At 31.0% G+C, this 23,912-nt stretch overlaps 1 protein-coding gene and 1 long non-coding RNA gene across 3 annotated transcripts in view; one reads left to right on the top strand and one right to left on the bottom strand.

Annotated features, from left to right (window-relative positions):
- The window catches only part of LOC130664403 (protein phosphatase Slingshot), a 47,588-nt gene that overhangs the window by 5,718 nt on the left and 17,958 nt on the right, over positions 1 to 23,912 (top strand). For both annotated transcript variants that reach the window (XM_057464241.1, XM_057464242.1), the window contains 3 exons: positions 3,502 to 3,661; positions 17,060 to 17,238; positions 21,317 to 21,382. In XM_057464241.1, the coding sequence (XP_057320224.1) occupies positions 3,502 to 3,661; positions 17,060 to 17,238; positions 21,317 to 21,382 (405 nt within the window). The remainder of the gene's footprint in view (positions 1 to 3,501; positions 3,662 to 17,059; positions 17,239 to 21,316; positions 21,383 to 23,912) is intronic.
- On the bottom strand, positions 8,368 to 17,727 carry LOC130664407 (uncharacterized). The gene is made up of 3 exons (XR_008989400.1): positions 17,406 to 17,727; positions 17,009 to 17,294; positions 8,368 to 8,420 (listed from the first exon to the last, which is right to left on the bottom strand). It is a non-coding gene; the product is annotated as an uncharacterized LOC130664407 (long non-coding RNA).

Genomic DNA, 23,912 nt, shown 5'->3' with positions numbered 1-23,912 from the left:
AAAAAATTGCACTTGTAGTTTTTTTAGTTTTCTACATGTGCATTTTTTTAGATTTTTTTTTTGTAATTGATTTGTTGAAAAAAAAATCTGAAAATTTTTAATTGTATGCTAACTTCAAGATCATGCTCCATTCACACTCATTCTTATAAGTTACTGTGTTTAATTATAAAAAAAAATAAAAGAGTCAGGGTTACCAACATATTTACATTTTATTTGCATATTTAACATGAAAAAGGGGTTAGGAAAATATCTAATTGAGTTGGCTACCCTTTTTTATGGTAATATGGCGGCTTTTAGTAGAGAAATAGCTTAGGGATAGTTTTTTAAAATTTAATTTTGTTTGTGCATTTGAATTGAAAAGGGATTTGAGTTAAATTTTAATTATCTTGGTCTTTTTTTAATGCTAATGCGCTGATTTTTACTGAAGAAATGGATCAAGAAGAATTTTTAATAGAATTTATTTATGGATTTAGATTGCGAGAGAGCGTTTTATTGAAATGAGTTTATAAAAAATTGAAGTAATAAAATAAATTATAGAGAAAATAGATAAAAAAAAATTTGAATGAATAAAAAAAAGGAATTATTGTAAAAAAAAAGATATTGGTTATTCTGAAATCACAAACTACTTTCGCTATGACCTTCTACGGTTGGGTAAACCTCTAGTGTAATATAAAGCATATCCGTTTGAGGATCTTTGAATTTAACGATTCTGTCTATATATATGTATATATATAAATGTATACATTATTGTCCCAAAGTTAGGGATTCTGAATGTCAGGCAATAAGATTCCGAGTAGATTTCGCCTGGACCCTTGCGAAATTGTTGACTATCTCAGTCCGAAAGGCAGCCGCCGAAATTTCGGTCTATTTAATTTTTATTAAGAATATCAACTCCCAGACAATGGGAGTAAAAAAAAATATTTTGTTCTTTTGGCGGTGATTTAACCCTAATTTTTCTCAACTTTCTCTGGAGTCTGATCCCTTATTCATTGGAGCCACGTGCCTGTGACAGTATCTTAGTCTGGTTTTACGAGAGATCGACATTAAGGGAAGGTCGTAGCCTTGTTTCCTTTGTTCCTCCGCATAGGAACGCACAGTATAATATAACACGGGAGAAAGAGACGTGGGGCAAAAGCAAGATTAGAGAGATGAAGTGTAGACCTTGAGCTCAATTTTCCCTTGAGAATAGTCTGCTAATTTTCAAGAGAATGCCATCTATCCATTACACATTTTTTTATTTTTAAAATATATAATAATAACAACTGGCTTTTTATACTCATTCGTTAGTTTCTTTTTCCTCTCTTCATTAGTTACAAATTATGAATTTTTATAGCTCACTGAGTACTCAGCACTTGTCAGTGTAAATGCAGCTGGATTTTTAACCATTTAAATTTATTTAGCATTTGAAAATTATAAAAGAGGGACTAATATCTCCATGGTTAAGAATCCAGCTGTATATAATTTTAACAACCATACAGATTCCTACCATACGTTTTTTTAGCTTTTAAATTCACAGCTCGAGATATCTTTTAAACTTGTTTTGTACCTTCTTCTATATACACATATATATACCATATAGTATATATATATTAACCTGGACAATTTTTTTTTATTATATTTTTATAGGTACAAGTATAAGAAACGAGTCTCAATACACACGTGAGTGGTTGTGTTGGAGAAATAACCGGACATGGTTGCTTGGATACAGAAGCCATAACATCAGAACTATTATACTGAGTTTTATGATCTGCACTAGAGTCGAAAATTTATATACATGTGCATTTACATTTAATATTTATCGGTATTTTTCACTGCAGTCGAATTCACCCAAAAAAGCTTTCACTTTTTAGGATAAATCTGAAAAAAAAATAGAGAGTTGTTTCGCACATCGGAATTGCAAACCATTAATTTAACTCAGGGGTTTATTTATTCCCTGACAGAGATCTATTGGATCAAGAGACAACGTTTAGGGTGTAGAAAAGCGTTACAGAGTTGAGGGTGTTCGCTTGAGAAAGGGTAGTTTTAGTTGTACGATCGATATGTCTGGTTTGTTCTTTATCTCTTTATTTTTTATTATTTTCTTTTATACAAGTTATTCATGGCTGATGGTGATTGCAAGAGATTGTCTGGGTATCGGGTCCAAGAGATTGCACAATCGCATTAGCGATTGCTCGTCAAGGCGAAAGGATGCATAAACCATACGTAGAACATCGAGTTGCTTTAGAAATAATTTTATCATTTTTTTTTGTATACTAAATCCGTATGGTGGAACTTGAAACGTCAGGATTCCTATTTAATCCGTGCGAATGCATAATGAAGCGGCTTTAAAAGAGCAAGGGGATACTTCAAGATCGATAGTGCTTGTTGTCTTTTCCGTACTTGCACTCTTACTAGGGTGCTCGTTAAGAATTAAATTTCCCAGACGCGACATAAAAAGCTTCTTTTAGTGAGGAAATACGTGGGGAATTTGGTTTTTTATTTTTAAGTAAAAAAAACACGTGGCTCAGGATGATCAATTCATTTTTCGATACAATCGCGGTTTTTTTTAAATATCTCATGAAATATGCAGATTAAAGGAAAAAGTCATAGGAACAATTTTGTAGGGAATTGAATTCTTGACAAAAAAGGTCTTACTCATTTTTTTTATAAAATGTGTATTTACGAAGATATTTTAAAAAAACTTTTTTAGAAATGGAGAATTGAGCGTTTTGAGGATTTCAAATATTGAAAATAAAATTTTTCTAAGTATATAGAAACTATAAAAAGCACTAATGGTGTTACGAGCTACGAAGTTGTCTCTATTTAAGATAAAACGTTATTTTTAACATTCGTAATTCTTAAAATCCTCAATTGCTAAGATCTAAAAAAGTTTTTTATAAATATCTTCGTAAATACACATTTTATAAAAAAACTGAACATGACCTTTTTTGTCAAGAATTTAATTTCCTACAAAATTGTTCCTATGATTTTTTCCTTTAATCTGCATATTTCATGAGATATTTAAAAAAAACCGCGATTGTATCGGAAAATGAACTTTGATCGTCCTGAGGCACGTGTTTTTTTCACTTATAAAGAAAAAACTGAATTCCCCACGTCTACCCTAACTCTTCCTTACTCATTTATACGTCGATCTGCCTGTATATGTCTTTGTTCGTGACATTTTATTAATAAATATCTTGGTTTTACCATTTATAAACACTGCGATAACTTAACAATAGAAGCTTATCACTAAACACGTGCGTTTTAATGAAAACTTTTATTGTTTTGTTGATTTACTGATTGATAACATGCACAAGTTTGCGAAATCATAATTAAGTTTTAAAGTTTTTATAAACTTTTCTTCTGTTAATCTGCAGAAATCTGATAAAATCTAAAATATGCAATAAATTCTACTAAGATTTTTTCTTTTTGAGACGAGGCTTTGTGATAAATGTCATTTAAATATACAATTGGTTATTGTATTTTATAATTTATTTGTTATTTTATTTGACACTGTTGTAGTTTAAGCGAGTGTTATTTCGCGGGAAAAGGCGCAGCGTTGGTCCTGCCACCAAATGAACGAGCCAGACCATCACGGCGGGTATCCGCAGCAGGATGTGATATACAACAGCATCTGCAGTCCATGTTTTACCTGCTCAGACCCGAGGAGACCTTAAAAATGGTGAGTAAATCCAACAGCACAATATATATTTACTGAGATAACTATTTTTACAGTTACCTTTAAAAATACATACGGGTTTTGTTGTCCGTTCGAGTGTAACAATATAATATAATTGTTATTATTAATTTTAAATTTTAATTAGTTTTTATTATCTATTAGATGAGATAATCGTAGGTATTACATATTTAATTAGGTTTATACAATAACTAGTTAAACGTCATAATTGTTTCACACGAGTAGCGTAATAACAATGAATCATTTATCTAAGCGTGAACAAAAAGTTGTTATTATAAGTTTTCTCGGTTACTTTACAGTACCGAGTGCGCGATTTGTTATCAAAGAGTTTGGCTTACTTTCTTTGCTATCAGATAATGAATTTATTGGGAATCAGTTAGCAGTAACTGGTGTTTTTGGACCTCCGTGTGATTGGAAGGAGTTAACGACACTCCACAAATATCTGTACAATCAATTGAAAGAAAAACATGGAATACCGTGGAAACTTTGTACTTTTGATTTTAGTCGGCAGAAAGAAATTTTGAAAAATTATTTCAATGGAAAGTTAATTTATGTCGCCAGTCCGGTGGCTAAAACGAATTTATTACAAATAATTGGAGATTCTTATGCAGAACGCATTACTTGTTTGACTGATTTTGGGTTTCGTCAGAGTGAAATTTTGGGAACTGATTGCCCTTATCATGAAAACCCGGAAAATAATATTTGTGCTTATGATTATGCTAAAAAAATGTATCAATGGGTTATTGAACGTGATGTATTTCAAAATTTAGATATGCTATTACCGCATGAAAAAAATTATAAACTTCCGTTACCTAGAAACCAAAAAGAATGGTTAATTTCTGATGGCATAATTAACAAGTTTAATGCAGTTTAAAATTAGTACTTTGATACTTATGTCGATATATTAAATGTATAACCTGGTTGACAAATGATTTAATTACTGCTGTGTGATAATTGACACAGACAGACCGACAAAAGAAATTTTTTTTTTATGTATTAAAGGGTTTGCACTTTTCTCTTTATTATACTCAAGTCTATGAACGGTATTATCTTTGTTGCACTTGCGCAGTAAATGGAAACTTTGGCCGAGTTTTTCTCTTAAACAAACAAATATTATCAAACAATAAAAAGGCATATATTAGGGTGATCCAAAAAATAACAAACTTTTTTTTTTTCTCAGAAACAGGTTTAAAAGTTTCATTTAGATAAAAAAAGACGCCTGTGAAAATTAGAGCTCTTAATATTGACATTAAGAGGTTCCTCATCGCACTTTTCTATTTTCCATAAGAATAACATGGAAAAAATTTTTTTTACGTCTCCTGATTTTTATAAGTATCTAACGATGCGTCATAGGAATAATTGGCAGGCATATTTTTGTAGGGCATTGAATGCTCTACAAAAAAAGATTCTTATCATTTTTTGAGGAATCTATTTGTTCAAAAGTTATTCGAGGTTGAAGTCGAATTCATATTAAATTTCGAGATTTTCGTACCTTTCCGGCGAAACTATCAGACCTATTACAAAATATCATTGGACCTTTTTTGTAGACAATTTTATTCCTTAGAAGTTATTTCTAACAAAGTTTTTTCGAATTCCGCATTGTTTTCTAGTTATTTTTATTTTAATGTCATGCTCATAAAAAAATAGTCTTCTGATCGATTTTTATTATTATTATTATTATGAAATTTATTTTTGCGCCTCTCTATATATATTTATTATTTTGTATTTATTGTAAGGCCCTTAGAGAGCTAAGGCTTCAGGGCCTAAAAATTTTAATAAATAAAATAAAATAAATAATTTCTTTGGCCCAGGCATATATGTAGGGATGAAAATTAAAGCTTATTTAAAGAGCTTTCATAAACATTGGATAGAAAATCGATAAGTTGTTACATTCCAAAGTTATTGAAGAAAAAATCTGTAAAAATATGAATTTTTGACATTTTTTAAATTTTGAAATACTATAGCTTCTAAACTAATTGACCGATTTTGCTCATTTTCGAACTGAACCTATCTCTTTAGCTAAAGAATATGTATACGAACTTTCATTACGGTCGGTGTAGAATTATGGACCCTATCGTAGGAGAATGGCGCGTTAATTCATGTATATTTATATAAATTTTTTAACCAATGGCATTTTTGGAACCTTCTCGACTAAATTAGATAGAAAATGTTAAAATTTTTGTAAAGTTGCGTCATGAGGACAAATACAATAGTAGATTCTTATAAAATCTACTAATTACAGCGCACTTTGTTACACTACACAGTAGTGCATTAATTGTGCACTCTGTAGTTTGTATTTACAAATAGTGTTTCCGAAAAACTCAGCCGACAATATCTGATAACCTCCTGTTGAGAAAATTTTTTGAAATTACTGCAACGTTTATTAGAAGATAGAATAATAGCCAATAAAAATGGACGTAATAATAGATTTTAGTGGGTACTTTATTCCAGATAATAAATTTACAATAAAAGAATTCAGTGTAATGAGTTTACAGCGTGTTGGATTTAGTACACCATCTTACGTCAGCGGGGTCTTTAAATCACCATTTAACTGGAATGAATTACCGGAACAGTATAAAATAAGTTATTTTATCGAGTCACAGGATTTCGGAATCGCTTGGGATCAGGGCAATCTGGATTACGACATCCACCTTGCGCAGCTAAAAGAGCTGTTAGAAAATGCGACACACATATATGTAAAGGATCCGAAAATAAAGTATCTATTGGAAACACAGTTCAGGCACCTGTACTCCGCCGGTTGCGAAATTTCGCCTCTTTGCGACTTTGGTTACATCCACGAATTCGTATCAAAAACAGAGTGTGTTTATCACGCAAATCCTAGTCAGCATGTATGTGTGCTAGATAATGTTAAACAAATGACTAGTTGGTTTATCACAAATGAGACGGCAAATAAATTGCCTTGTTGTGCGAAAAGGAAATACAGTGAAAAAGACTTATTAAATTCAAATAAACATTTGAAAGTAGACAATTAATTATTTATGACCTTCACTGCTTATTTATACAGAATATTATAAAAAAAAGTTGCAATTATTTACGCATGTAAATGTATATAATATAACTAAACATTTATCTTTCACATAGACCGTAAAGTTTTGTCAAGAGAACAATTGAAAACTTATTCACTGTCAGATAATTATTTTGTTGTTACAATGACTAAAGGTGTTGCGTAATGATAAATGAATTGTTGGTATTCAACAGACTATTATTAATATTATATTTCATATTTTTCTTATATTATTATCATTTGATCAAATAAAAAATTTTAATTACAATTTTTTTTTTTTGATCCTTACAATGAACGATTTGTCTTTTATTTGATTTATTGATTAAATAGTTGAATATTAAGTGTAATGAAAAGTTGTTGGTAGTTGATAGTCGGCGGTTTATGTTTGCGCAAGATAACTGTTTACAGTTGTATGTTATATGTATCGAGGCTAAGAGTTTGATCAAAAAAGAAATAAAAATTATACGGCAAAACAAGTAAAGGTTGTTACAATAATTGCTAAATATAGTAACTGTAATAATAACTAAGGATTGTTATGAAATTTAATAAAAACAGAATAAGAATATAGAAGGACCATACGAGAATTCAAAAACACAATGTCGGCAGTTACGAGTTTATTGTGTAACTAGAGACTTGGTGGTTTGCGGGAAAAAATCTTATCCTATCAAATAACGATGGCCTGTTATTTTCTTATAACAAACAACTCGTTTTACTTATAAACAATAAATTATACAACAATTTTGAGGCCTTGATTAATGGAATTTTTAGTACCTCTTATTATCTGAAAATTTAAACCTTTCGAATTTCATTAAATTTTTTTTCAGTTTTCTTGGCAACGAATGTGGAAATTAGATACAAGTACACGGGTAAATTATTCTTGTTTGAAATGCTATGGTGTCATAGTAAAGCCGGATTATGTTGGCCACCTGACGAAAATTGAAATAAATATTGCAAAAATTATTATGGTCTAGTGATACAAAATGACTGTCATTTTTATGTAGTCAGATCGTGAGCAATTGACTGACAATTGACGTCAAAAGTAATTGGATCAACTTTTCGGTCAATTTTTTTATAAAATAATTTTCTGAGCAAAATCAAAGTGGCGCAAAAACTGCCATTAAATTAAAAAAATGATCGTTGGCCAATTTTTCGTGGGTCAATTGACGTCAGTTGTCATGAACCTGAAGATCGTAACGTTTTTCGTTCAACGAAAATGAAAACAATTTATGTAATTTCATTACACACAGAGAAATTTTAAGTAAAAATCACCCGAAAAGTTTGATACTGTCAGATCATGGGGTAAATATCTAAATTTCTTCCATGCATATTGTAAAATATATTGCTCGTAGCATGTAAATGAAGTGCAATTTCTAATAACAAGATGGTAAAAATTCAGTTACTAGCTAGATGTTCTTACAGTACTAAACTTTATGGGTAATTTTTACTCAAAAAGTTTGCGCGAGTACTTAAAGGTGACTTAAGGCAGTATTCTACTTTGAAGGTGCGAAAAAAAAGCTATTTTGTATGAATTTTTAATAAGATTATGAATAAAGATATACATGTAGGGTTTGTTAGGCTTAATAAATACGCTATTGAAATATATTAACAAAAATTTTATTCTATATTTTATAAATTTTAAACATACAAAAACATTCGATTACAACGTCTCGATTTGTAGGTGAGTCTGCGCTTGGTGTTGAAATTCAAAAAATGAACAATCTGAAACAGAAAATTTTTGAATTTTTAGATTCAATATATCTCCAACAACCGGCTGAAATAGGATTTTTGATGTGCATGCAAAAATAACAAAATGGCGACGAATAAAGACAAAAATAAATGAAACAGGCAATTTAAGTTCGGAAAATTGCTTGACTTGGGCATGTTGAGAGTAATGCACTACTTCAAACGCTTTGCGTTATGAGGCGTGCAATAAAGCAATTATTTATTTTTTTTTTGTTTTTCCTCGCCAGTTTGTTATTTTTGCATGTACATCAAAAATTCTTAAGGGGTAATGGGGATGGCTGAAATTTTTCGGCTGACAAACTAGCGTCTATGCGAAATATTTCCGAAACCTAGATGCAGTAGATTTTTTACTTTTCATTTTGTTTTTTTATTTTCGTTCGACGAAAAACGCTCCGATCTTCAGGTACATCAATTGTCCGACAATTTCTCTGCTTTACATCACTACACGGAGAGAAATTTATGGTAACCGTTCCTAGTACGTTTATGAAATATCATCCCATACCGTTATGGTAATGATTACTTGGAATTATGGGATATAGGCCCATACTTTCTGGGAAAAGTTCCCATAAGTATGGGAATAATTCCCATAATTATGGTAACAATTCCCATATCGCATGTGAAATAATTATAGTAATGATTACCATAATATTATGGTCATCGTTCCCATAATATTACAGTAATCGTTACTATAATATATGGTAATGGTTCCCATATGTTATGGTAACCATTACCATAACATATGGTAACCATTACCACAATATTATGGTAACCATTACCATATATTATGGGAACCATTAGCACAATATTATGGTAATGGTTACCATATATTATGGTAACCATCACCATAATATATGGTAACCATTACCATACTATCATGGTAACCATTACCATAATGGTATGGTAACGGTTACTATAACCGACATTTCAATAAAACCGGTTACCATACATTATGGGAACCATTCCCATAATTTATTGTAATCGGTACCATAAATTTCTCTCCGTGTACTATGGCCATAGTAATTTTCGCAATATTTATTCCAATTTCCATCAGGTGGCCACCATGGTCCAGCTTTTGCCATAGTACTATAGCATTTCAAAGAAGAATAATTTCTCCGTGTATATAAATGAATTTGAATAGAAATATGATTGAGAATTGGTTTCACTTGGCGACTTTTCTAGTGTAAGTCGACTCATGGTTTTACTTTCATGGCATTAGTTCGGTTTCTTATATTAGACGATGTGCATAGTTCTGTGACAGGATTATGCTGCGACGACACTTTCACAATAACGGCTAAGGATAACGGTTACAAATATTTAGTTTCTATCATTCAGTATTTAAAATGTGTCGTCTGTTTTTTATGACAGGTGTCAAAGAGAAAATAATTAGCGATGCGTACAGTTATGGTAAAACTAAATAAATATAATTTTCGTTATAAGTTACAATAATGGTAATGATATTCTGACAGATTCACTTTCATTTAAAATAACTGGGATTACATTTAAGTACTTTCACAAGTATCTATAAATAACGTGCTTCTAAATCTTCTCATACAAGTGAATATAATCCTGGATGCTGCTGCTGGTATAGAGTAACATTTGTCGTATCGTGATGTCTATTGCACGTGCAGATATCGGTTAGAGACTGTGGCCTCGTTTTTAAACTCTACAGGTACAACATTCTACTTAAACTTCAACTAAAACTCAAACTCTACCACAGATACCTTTATAAATCTTTACATACATCTATATATATACATATATAGATAGATATTAAACCACAAATTCCTCTTTGCCCTTCCATTCCAATCTCTCGTGTTGAGGATAGTCCTCGGTTCTCGCGATCGATACTCGATATTATTTCATGACATTTAGCTGTTTTATGTGCAACATCAACCCACTGGCACAACTACTATACCATCACAACAACAACAACAATAACAACAACACTACATATTATTATACCTATTGAGAGATATAATATCTCAAGTTGCCGTTTGCTCCAGGCTTAGCTGTAAACTAGCCTCAAATTAAATATGGAAATGGGGTCATACTATTCGCTAGTTTATTAGCCCGACATCAATAAGAGCACTAACAATAATTACAATAATTATTATAAAATAAAACCGGATAATTAGTTTCTCTGTAAAACGATAAATATATAAAAGCATAAATAAAAATAAATGTAAGATTATTTAAAAAGAGGCGTCGACTGGTTCAGGTTCAGGTACCATAAACTTTTTGTCTCAGGTTGATCTCGGATGTTTTCTTATTGGCGAACGCCCGGTTGGACCGGTTGGCCTCAGTCGAACGTTGGACTCATCCAGCAAACTCCTGGCTCCTAGATTGCGTACACGGGCGCTCCCTTCTATCTTTTCTCACATGTATAATGTAATATATATACCTATGTATATATGTCTACGTCCTTATTGCACTCATCGACTAGTCATGTCTTGAGTTAGTTCGTTCGCCATTTGACGCAACTCATCCGCGACTATAAAATGGCTCTTTAAACATGTGGCTTTCCGTGTTAATCAACCGAAGCGGAGTGTGCGTAACGCGGCTGCGCTACCACGCGGACTCCACTCATCCAGGTTGCATTAGTGTCTTAAGGGGACGTCCATATGGGTAGCAAACTCAAGGTATAACTTGTAACTGAGTTTATAAGTGTAAGTGTATTGGTACCGGTTATAACTTAAGAGGCATATCAGGCATGTTGCCTTTACTTTGCTGCATCTGCAAAAGCCCGGTGAGTCGATAGACCGTCAAGTGAGCGACCAGAGTACCAACCAACACAACTATCCAATCCAATACAATGTACATATACACACAAGTCGCGAATAACCAGCGAGCAAAAGAGCGAACGAGTCAAGAGGAACGACCGTCTGGAGATGTTATCATCCTCCAGACTAACCAACCAGTTGCAGAATGCATATACACACTGGTGGTGTTGTTGTTGTTGTTATTGTTGGTGGTGTTGGTGATGGTGGTGTTGTACTCCAGGTATAAGCGTAAAAGTTAACCACCAGTGGTGTAGACTGGCAAGTCATGATCGTGTTACCTCGAGATAAATATTTCTATCAAGAGAGATGTTACCTTAGCAAGCCTCTTGACATCAATTGTAACTGGCTGGTTGACTGGTCACTGATTTTTCAGCTCATTTTATTCAGAGAAAGACACGTGGGTGTGTTCGCGGAAACACTTCCGTGGTATATGTCTATAACCAATCTAACAGACGATACATACGTTTATGTTTATATTTATATGTATATATGTGTGATATTATTATGTAGGCGTAACCTCAATGATCTGACGGAAAATAGGTTTTAAGTTAAATACACACGGCTTTAACAAGTATAGCGTGTGTGGAAATTATTAAATGCATCACAGGTTCAAAAGAGATCATACGATGTACTTCAATGCACATCTATATTTATTCATAAGCTTTTATCACGTTTTGCTTTGTTACTTTTTTTATTTTAACAACGAGTTATGATGGGAAGTAGGTTCCTTTGTATTTATCTTTGTCTTTCATTACTTTTTCCCGTCTTTGTAGGATAGGATATAGTCCACTATTTTTATCTGAATAAATTTAAGTATATTAATATGATATTTTAATATTTTAGTCAAATTGTGGGCGATCACTTTCTTTACTGTGTAGGCGTTTTGATACATCATTTTATTATAATTTATCATGTATTAAATATTAAACTCTGTCTATTTTTTTAAAATTATTTATTGGTTCCAATAAATGAGAAAGTTTTAGTATTAAATATATTAATAATAATTACAATTATTATATATTTTTGTAGACCGAGTAAAATCCTAACGCATTATAATAATTATTTAGTAGGAGTATGTGTGTTAATTAGTTATTTAATAAGCTCAAGTGCTCAAAGGTTACGAGGACGTTAGAGAATCATTGCCACGTTCTGCTTTACTAATTACTATAACTTATTCATGATATTAATTATTGTAATAAGTTGATTCATTAATGGATTTTATTCCTGTTTCGAATAAGTCCCCAGAAATTGGGAACGCAAAGAATACAAGTCATCCAATAGATTGTCGGATTGGTTTGATAAGAAAATTGAATTTTATCTACTTTTTGTGCCATGCGAAATTTTGAGGACTAAAAATATTTTTAATTAAAAAAATAGTGTCTTATTTTGTCTCTCTCTACACAGTTAGAAATTTTGTGTTAAATTAGCTAAACTCATTGCGTTTGTGTTGATGTTTAACACAAATTTTATGTTAAATAATTGAACACAAAATTTTTTATTTTGACAGAAAATTTTTTTAAATTTAACAGACTTTTCGGATTAAAATTAACTAATAAATATAAGCACATAACTAAACCAACTCAAGTATATGGATGTAATGTTAGTACACCTCATGTCAATTTAGCGAACAATTAGTTCGATTTTCAGTGATTTTTCTAAAAAACGGAGCTACGAATTATCCTCCCGTAAAATGAGAATAAAAAAATCATTGAACCTGATCATGAAAATATTCAAGTTATCTACGATTATATTTAATTGTAAATCAATTAAAATCCAAGTTTCCTTGCAGTCAATGCTGCTGCAATGCTTTGCTTGGTTATAATAATGAAGAAACGCGCGGGAGTGTTTCGCTAAACAACACAAATTTTGTGTTCATTTTCGAATAACACAATAAATGTGTGTTCATTACAGTTTTTCTAATCATTTAACATAAAAAAATCACTCAAAGTAAAATAACACATGTACCTGAAGATCGGAACGTTATTCTCGAAACGAAAATCAAAAAACAAAATGACAAGTAAGAAGTCTACTGGATCTAGAGTTTTGAAATGTTTCGTACACGCGCTAGTATGTCAGCCGAAAATTGCAGGCCACCCCCAACTACCCCTTAAGCAGTCAAATTACATAAATTTTTCATTTTCGTTGCGCGAAAAACGTTCCGATCTTCAGGTACATAATAACACAAACGGTTTATGTTCAATTAATAGATTTCTGAGTTGAAAATCAACACAAGAAATTGAACCAAATCATTTTTTAACACAAGTACACAAAATTTCTAACTGTGGAGTTGAATTACATTTTAAGAGATTTTTTTTTCGAATACTGCGAGATTTTCTGAAGAACCATTTTTAGAAACGGATTGAAATTTTCGAACTAGTAAAATTTCATTAGATAAATGACAACATTCTATTTGATGATCTAGAGTTTGATTCGTGAAAACGGTTAATTCGATCGTCTCATTCTGTTAAAGATCTAAAATGTAAAGTAATTTTTTCATATCAACTGGTCATTAATTATGAGGCAGAAGTCGTTTGACCAGATATAGAATTTATGATTAACGGTCTGCTGACTGTAAATATTTAATGAAAAATAAATAAAAAACCTTTGGGGTCTCGTGAGATCTTATGATAAAATGTAAATAGTCAAAGAATACAATTATTATTTTATTATTTGCTGTAAGAAGGTTCAAGTAATTGTCGCGTCTGGGGCATTAATTCATTCATTGACATTGTGATGTTATTTAAGTCGGGTTATTATTATATATATGACATTAATAGTAATATATACATATGTTCATATTATGGATTGGGAAGCCAAACTGAGGGTCTTTTAACTCGTTGCATTAATTATCTCTATTAATACATCTTTGGATAATTATATCCGTTAAAGGAAACACGAGTAGCATACGCCTTTATTAATTATTTTATAAAAGGAGTTTACTCGTCTCCTTAACCCGCTGCCATTTATGGTATCAGATGTACACTCTCCCATACTTTATTACTTTAACACTGTAAGTTATGATGAGTAGTTGTTTTTGCGTAACTTTATTCATAATATTTGTTGAAATTGAAAGCATCTTACGGCATATATATTATATATATGTACTAAATGTACAATTATAGTTACAGTTATGAGTTATAATCCTTAACGTAACTTTCAATGCGGAACTAGGAAATTAAATACATGTGTACGTGCCTATAGATATAAATAATTCTCAAAAGATAGATTTATTTTATGGTCGATTAATGTATATGTTTAGTCATGATCATGAAATTTTTCTTGAGAAAATAAAATTAGATAAAAAAGTTAACAAATCAGGAAATCCTGTACGAGTCTAATGAAAGTGAAATATTAAATATAACGAGCAAATATATACATCCTGTCACTTTTTATAATGATGATTATATATTATTAAGTAATTTTTAAGTTGTTGTTGTTGTTGTTATTATGTTATTTTTTATTACACATGAAAATGTGATTAAATCGTAACTACTTTCTGTAAATTACCGAGCGTCTCATTATAAATTATAATTTAATTCGATGTTTTTATTTTATTTTTATATGAAATAAATATGAAAGACAGTTGACCCGGGACAAATCAAAAACTTCCTGTTGTTTTCAAGCTCAGGGAGCTCGAAAATTTTATTACTTGTGAATTTTCGAGCTCAAAAAACTGCTAGGCCGTCAAAACATACACGACACTGAAAAAAAATCATTTTTGTTCGACGATATTTTTGGAACGAATCAACCGATTTGAACTTTTTTGGCGGCAATCGAAAGAGCTCACCAAGACTTAGAACTTAATGAATTTTGAGATAAATTGGGCAAAGGACAATACAATGAACAAAAAATATTAATATTGTGTGGTTATCCCTAGCAGAAAAAAAGTTACGGGCTACTCTTCATAGAGAAAACTCTAAAATCAAGTGGGTTACAAACGTACCTGAGGATCGGAAAATGAAAAAAATTCACGTAATTTGACTGCTTGAGGTAACGAGAGATAATTGAGGGTGTCTGCAATTTTCGGCTGACATACAAGCATCTGTGCGAAGCATTTTGGAAATCTAGATCCAGTAGATATTTTACTTTTCACTTCGTTTTTTTATTTTCGTTCCGCAAAAAACGTTCCGATCTTCAGGTACTTGGTTACAAGTGTATTATTTTAACACATTAAATGTGTTCTATGTTTAAGGCCATAAACAAAACTATAGTTTTTTGTAGTCACTTAAAACACGTTTCACGGTGTGTTAAAAGTCTATAGATTGCTTATGGCGTTTCAATGTTATTCGGCAAGTGTGTTAATTTCGACTACACTTGATTTTAGAGTGTATCTTCATTTATCCTGATTTATCTTCATTTATCTTCATACGGGTCTGGACTCGAAAAATAAATTTTTCTCGGGACTTTGTAGGGTTTTTCCTACTAGAGGACATCATAATAAACAAAAATCGGTCTGTCAGTTGACCCTGCGGGCCAGCCCCAAAACTTCCCGCTGTTTTCGAGCTCAGCGAGCTCGAAAACATTATTGTGAATATATTTTCGAGCTCTTCGAGCTCGCAAATACTTTTGTATGCCATTGTTTTGTAAAAAACCATTTTTTAGCATTTCTTTCTTCCACGATATCTCGCGAACGAATTAACCGATTTTGATGGTTGAGGTGGAAAACGACGCGTTTTATCAAGTTCTAAAGCTGGTCGAATTTTGAAATTGATTTATTCAGCCGTTTTTGAGAAATTTCAAAAAAACCAAGGAAAAAATTTTTTTTGAATTCTTTCGTCAACGGTTTCTCTTGAACGAATGAACCGATTTTGATGGTTGAGGTGGCATTCGACGCGGCTTATAGAGTTTTAGAGCTGATTAGATTTTGGAATCAATCCATCGAGCAAATTGGAAGTTATCCAAATAAAACATTTTTGAAAAAATTTTATTTTTGAAATATCTCTGAACGCACCCTACCGATTAAGTTCAAATTTTTACGGCCTCAAGACATTAACAAGCCGCGTCGAATGACACCTCAACGATCAAAATCGGTTCATCCGTTCAAGAGTTATGAATATTTACATACATACATACGTACGTACGTACACACATACATACACTCGGACATCATCGTGAAATTAGTCAGGATAGCTTCCTAGAACCTCAAAACGTCCAAATTTGATAGAATTTCGGTTTTTGCAAATCGGACCGAAACCAATAACTTCCCGAATTTTTGAAAATTTTCAATTTTCTTAGCGGGAAGTTAAAAAACGTTCGTATTGTGATGGGTTATTTCCTACAGGGAAAAATTACGGGCTACTCTTCATAAAATTACATAGACAGCGGCATCTCCACCCATCTACACCATCTGCATATGGGTCTGAATTCAAAAAATTAATTTTTCTCAGGACTTTTTTGATTTCTTCCGATCTTCCCGTCGTTGATTACGAAAAAAATTAAATTCTTTCTAGAGTTTTCGTATATTTTTCTTCTAAAGAACATCATAAAGAACAAAAAAACTTTGATATTGTATGGAGTTATATCCAACAGGAGTAAATCTACATATATAAGAATTCCGATACCAATGAGAAGGTTGATAACCAGCGGCATTAAAATAAAAATTTAAAAAAAAATAAAGTTCACTATATTTAACAAAACAAAACTAGTTTTGAAAACACGATAGTTCCGTTTAATAGATGATAAATATTTCCATTAAAATGCAAGCTGTGTAGTCTTATTGAAACCCTATTTATCTATAATTATTGACATGTTCAAGGTATATTATTTAGATAATAATAAAATTACATGATAGATGTTGTATTTAAAATGATGTGTAAATTATTCATCGTTTTGCAGGCCGTGAAGCTGGAGTCCGTGCATCCGGGAAGAACACGTTACTTGGTAGTTGTGTCCTGCAATGGTCGACAGGATGCTGAAGAGAGTTGTCTGCTCGGTATCGACTGTCATGCTAGAGCAACTGTCGGTCTCGTTCTCCGGGTACTGGCTGACACCGCAATAACCCTCGATGGTGACGGGTTTGTATTTTTTACTATTTTAATCTTATACTTAATGCTTATTTTCTCCAGTTACACTATATTACACAACGCAACATCTTACTATCATTATCAAATAAAATTACCATAAATAAACAATTTAATAATCGGGCATCAAATACCAGAGTCCATTCAGTTTACATACTCACATTAAATAATAATAATTAATAATAATCATAGTAATTTTAGTGTAATAATTAAAGGCACATCCGATCCTCATCAAAACTTAATTTATTGGTAATATTTCGCTGGTTCCGAGTACCAGCCTTCACACCAATAAAAATTATACAGTAGTTAAAATTAAGTAAATTTTTTAAAAAACTCAAAATTAATTGTTCTGATAGTACCGTCACTTATAATCCGAAGACAAAATATCTGCGACAAAATATCCGAAGACATTTTATCCGATAGACAAAATATCTTATAATATAAATACTTTTCATATAAATAGTACGGTACCCTTTTATCAGAAATGTTTAATATATTTGCACATAAAATTTGAGTGTGTGATATTAAAAATAGATCAACAGATATGCTTGAAATCGTACTGTGCCCTTTTTTCACAGATTTTGGGTGGGTTTAATTTGGGAATAGGTCAACACATATGTTTGGAATGGTACAGTACCCGTTTATCGAAAACCATTAATTATTTTTTCACTTGAAATATATTTTTCTGAATAAGATTTATCGACAGGATATTTTGTCACGGATTTTTTGTCTCTTGAATATTTAGTCCGGGAATATTTTGTCGCGGAAATTTTATGCGCGGATTACAAGTCGTGCTACCGTTCTGATACGAACATCGAAACTTAAAGTTTTAGTGTCTACACCCAACCGAAACAAACTAATTTCAGTCCAATGCCGCGAATGAATATTAGCAAACAAGTAAATTGTGAATACCTTCAGTCAACGGGCAGAAACAAACGTTTCGTCCCTTGGGAAGAAATAAATAATGTTTCTGCCCACTGACTGAAGGCTTCCGCAATTTAAACTCTGATACTTGTCATTTGTTTGATAGTAATTTCAGACCGTTCGTTTTATGTACGTAAATGACAGTTCTGACTTTATAATTAAGTTTTATAAACATTACTGTCAATAATAAATTGCATTTATAGTTTCTGCTTAATTATAAATTGCAAATGACAATTTAATAGTTGATCACACCATTGGTCGAAAATTAACTTGTTTCTGACTGGCTGCTGACCTGAAACTTTAAGTTTCAGTGCAGGTAATCATGAAAAATTTTGTATGTTCCTGACTACGGGTAATGTCAGCCAACTTCACCCTGGTCTGAAATCGTTTTGTTTCATTCCTTGTCACACAATGTACTATTTAAGGCAATTCTGAGACAGTCCTCCCACTTTTTAAAAATATTCGATGACTTCAATTGTCATGACCGTATTAAAATTTTGATAGTTAATTCCAAAAAAGTTGAAGCATTAATTGAAAAAAAGGACAACGCAGTCACAATTTCACCGAGGCATAGATTTTTAAAAAAATTATTTATAGTTTTAATCAATTAGGAGTTAAACGAAATTTTGAAAATAAATTTCAGTAAAATCTTCACTTCAAAATTTTAATTTTGAAAGTCAAATTTGTGAAGCTAAAATTTATTTACCAAATTTCGTTTAACTCCCAATTGATAAAACAACTGTGAGTAATTTTTTAAAAAATCTATATTTCGGCGAAATTTACATTTTTTCAATTAATGCTTTAATTGTTTCGAATTTAATTAATAAAATTTGAATACTGTTACGACAGTTCAAGGTAATTGAATATTTTTGAAAAGTGGCGGGCACTGTCTGAGAATGCCCTTAAACATCATATTTTGTCTGTAAAGAATTTATATTAAATTAAGTTATGAAACTAAATAGTAAAGATATATCTTTACATATAGTTTATATTTAATTGTACAAAATTTTTTATTTTTTACTTTTGTCTTTTTAAAAATTAATTTATAATTTTTATATGCTACAAGTTTTGACAAGGATCGGATTTGTCTCTAATTGCACTATTATAAAATTATGAGTACCGATCAAAACGAACATAAAAGTTTAGCCGGCATATATATTTGTAAACTATTAATAATAATGAAAATAACATAAATAAATATAAAATATCAGAGAAAGAGATAGTAACAGATGTGCATACATAATAAATAATCCAGAGTCTTATAAGCAATGATGGCACATCGAGAGTAAAGAAAATGAATGCGCCGGTCACTTTGCGTTCCGCTCGATGTCAACGAACCCCAGGACGCTCCGTTTCTTTATTCCATTCTTCATCTACCCAACCGTCATGCAGTCATGCTCTCTACTATGTAATGCATCTCTTCTTACATTACACGCATCTATTAATGTGTAAATTACCTTTACATATGCCGTCCACATTTTAAATTATCACTTACTAAATAAAACAAAATTCATTTACTATTTTTTTAAAAATAACATCAACTCTACTAATTATTCAAATTAATTTTATCCGGCTGTGAAAGTTCAACTATCAAGTTTTCAATATAATTTTATTTAGCTCACATATATACATACACAGACATATAATAGACATATATCACAAGCAAAGCGTAATATTCATTGCAAGTTGCTGACTAGACTCATAACACACGTGACCCCCGCGGTGTACCGCGTAATACATACTCTGGTACTCTATACTCGGTCTCTATATCATATCAGTTTGTATGGAGATAGAGAGAGAAAAAAAGAGGAGTTTATGTAACTAGTATGTGTGTGTGTGTGTGTGTGTGCGAGTTTGTAATTAGCTGCATAGTATGTAAGTCGATGCAGCAGCAACGGATGCCGTCGTAACTCAATGCAGCCTAGAATATATGCGACTATACCTTCAATTCAAACTCAGCATAATGCATAATATATTACGTTATATATTATTATATATCCGTTATTTTAAATTCAGGTTCGTGTTATTCCATGGCCCGCATGAAAATACCAGATATGATAAATATATATGGAAAAATATATAATCAATATGGGACCATATAAGTGGCCAAGGATATATATTTTCTTATATATAATATAGTAATTTTTAATATAATTAATTATATACGTAAGTTTATGAGTTAATACATGTATTATATATATTTATAATCATATATGTAAACTTATAAGTTAGCACATATATGTATTACATATATTGATAATCATATATGTAAATTTGTAAGCTAGCACACACATATATATATATATATATATATATATATATATATATATATATATATATATATATTCTGAACACAATTTTTGAATCTTATAACAAAGAGAGAAAGACAGAAAAGAATATATTTTATTTATTCTTACATATATGGGAGACTTATATGGTTCTATATATACAAAAATTTATAAAGTTAAATACATGGTACATATATCGTGCCATATAATGATTAATTATATATGTATTCTTATTTGTTTCCATGTATAAATAACGTTTATTTTTGAATATATTAAAATTATAAGTTTTCAAATATATAAATAATATATTAAAGTTATACGGAAATATATGAAATCGTAAGAGAAAACATATATAGAAATATAATAAAATCGGCCAAAATCTATATATAGTTGTATATAAGATTTCATGTACTGTCATATATATTTATATCTGTAACATATTTTTTAATATATGATTTTTTTATCATGTATGATATTTTCATGCGGGTATTTAATATTGTCCTCAAATCAGGGAAAAATTGCGGTCTTAAATTAAAATACTCGGAGAGAAATCTCGATTTATTGATCGATGCAATCAGGAAACGTTACTTAATCGATAATAAAATGTCGGTTAATGGATTTTTATAATGTTAGACGGCTAACTAATGGTTAATTATCTTTATATGATGTTATTATTATTATTATTATTATTATTATACAATTACTGATGGATTGATCTGTCGATCGATCGATCGAATGAGTTGGGTATTTATCTGGCGGTTAATTTATGTAGAATTAGTTGTTACTGGAGATAAATAAAAATAAAACGCCTACATGGATCACTGGTTCTCATTTCCGGTTTTACTTTCTTACACTTCCAGGGGCTTCAGCGTAAGCGTATGTGGTTGTCAGCACATCTTTAAACCTGTGTCTGTTCAAGCGATGTGGTAAGTCACAATAAGTTTTACTTAAATTTCTTTTAAACTTTGATATATAAATAAACTTCCATCATCCTTCATCTCGTAATCACGAGAATCTCCCGGAAGTGTTATACACAACAACAACGTTCGTAGAATATGAGCGTGGGTTTACTTCCTTGAGAATTTACCATCGATAAAATACAACGAAATTGCCTGGAAAATATTTTATATTTCAAACATTTTCTAACTGAAAATTTTTTATTGATTTTATTTTTTTTTATAAACGGAAACTGGATTTTAAAAAAATTAAAATTATGTTATTATTTTTATGAGTCGTAAAAATGTCTCATATGAGCTCCTGCTTACTCTATTATTATTTAAAACAGTAATTTTAATTTTATTTTTTCTACGTATGCAATTTGTAGACTTAATTCATGTACAATTAGCTTTAGGACACTAATATCTGGTTTTATTGATGAATTTTTATTTAAATCCTTGGCCTTTTTATTTAAAGGCCAATGTAATTTAAACTCCATTTATTTTGATATTCAAATAAAAAATTAATTTTTAATGCTTTCGATTGGTCTCCGCGCAGTTCAACCTCAAATATATAATTGATCCATTTCATTTTTTTTTCTAACGATAATTATTTTCAATACGTCTCAATATAAAAAAATTATTGAAATTATTATTTTCATAATTAAAATGGATTTTTTTTTTATTGAAAAAAAATTGCCGCCCGCTGGGTTCGATCCGTGATCCTTTTGTATATGAGCCAGAGCTCAAGAATAAAACTCAATGAACTCAAGAATAAAACAAATAAAATAAAAGTTTGAAAAGTTTAAATTTATTGCAGTGAATTAAAATTTTTTTTATATATTTAAATGGGGGAGGGGGCAAAACGGGTTACTTAAGGAAATACTAAATTTTCGAAGACTCAATTACGCAAAATTTTTTTTTTTTTTTTTTTAATTTTAGATGTTGAAAAAAAAAATAATTTTAATTTTTGGGGGCAAAATGGGGTATCCCTTAAAAAAGATGAAAAAAAATTTCTGGATATTAAACAAATATGATCCAGAAGTTAGCAGACAATCAACAATTTTTGGATTTTTTTTTCACCAAATCAATTGCAAAAAAAAAAACTAAAAAAATGCATATGTAGAAAATAAAAAAATCTACAAGTGCAATTTTTCAAAATAATTTTTTTTTTATAATTTATCATTTTTTTTAAATTCCAAAAATTATTTGACGTTTGCTAACTTCAGTATCATAAATAAATTTGATTAAATTAAATTTTTTTGTAAATTATTTATACCAAAAAAAAATTACATTTTAAATATTGGATGCAAAGGAAAAAAAAACTTAATAGTTTTTATCATAAAACAAAAGTCATTTACATTTTTCCACTAATACTCGATATTTAAAAAAAAAAAAAAATTGTTTATTAATAAAATTTTGGGAGTACTCCGTTTTGCCCCCTCCCCCCATTCCCTATATATTTTTACTACAGTATAATTTTAGTAAATGTTAATAAATAATCGATGGCCGTTATATTAGTCGGTAGTATTTTTGGAGTAGTAGATAGGTAACGATAGGTCCGATGACGACCGCCACTAACTTGGCATCACCACGTGGCTTTCGAAGTCTAAGTATCGGGGAGGGGGGATGACAGCGTACACTAACCAACGCCCGCGCCATTTATGGGCGCGATAACGTTCGCGGGCCAATTCTACAATAAAACGTCCATCCCAAGGTACAAGCCAATTGTCCATTATTTTAAGTACACTGTTAAATTGCCGAGTGCAGAGGGTCAGACGAGGTCAAAGTTAATTACCACTTAATTGTTCCTACACTATAATTAAATTTCTGATTGCTATTTTTAAAGAGGCCATTTAATATTTAAAAATAATAACAATCTACCCAATCTAAATGAAAGCCAAGAGACAGTTGGAAAAAAATGTTTAAGTTTTAGTTTTATTTTTATACTTGAAGAGAATATAAATGATTACTTTGGTAGCCAAAGAAACTAGAGCGAGTGTGTAAAGGTGAAAGAAAGAAGCAGGGGAAAAGTTGAAAAGATAAAAAAAAAATAATAAATAAAAATGAGGAAAGAGGAAAGAGGAAAGAAAAGAATAAATATGGCAAAGATTTAGTACAAATGTATATACGGGCAGTGGGTCAGCCGGTTGTTGAGTATGTTCCATTCACCAGACAGTTGCCCTGAGACATTACGGCGACTACGACAACGTCCATAAGTACAAGGGAATGGAATATAAGAAGTAAATATATATAAAGAGAACCCACGCGAGTTGCGAGTAACGTTGATGCTCGATCGAAAGTCCCGTCCTGTAACTAAACGTCAAAGGAGGTTACGTGGGTATAGAAAAATATTTTAAAAAAACACCACAAGAAGCAACCGGGCGACTATACTATAAGACTACCAACGAGTTAACTCACTAACTATTTTGCGTTATTTTACTTTATCCGGGTCACTACTTAAAGAATCGAGGCCTGATTATTTTTTTATTTCGCTCGATTTGGGTTTTAGAACCGGTAC

Source organism: Microplitis mediator, chromosome 3 (assembly GCF_029852145.1).
Source record: "Microplitis mediator isolate UGA2020A chromosome 3, iyMicMedi2.1, whole genome shotgun sequence".
Lineage (NCBI taxonomy): Eukaryota > Metazoa > Arthropoda > Insecta > Hymenoptera > Braconidae > Microplitis > Microplitis mediator.
This window is presented reverse-complemented; position numbering and strand designations above follow the sequence as displayed.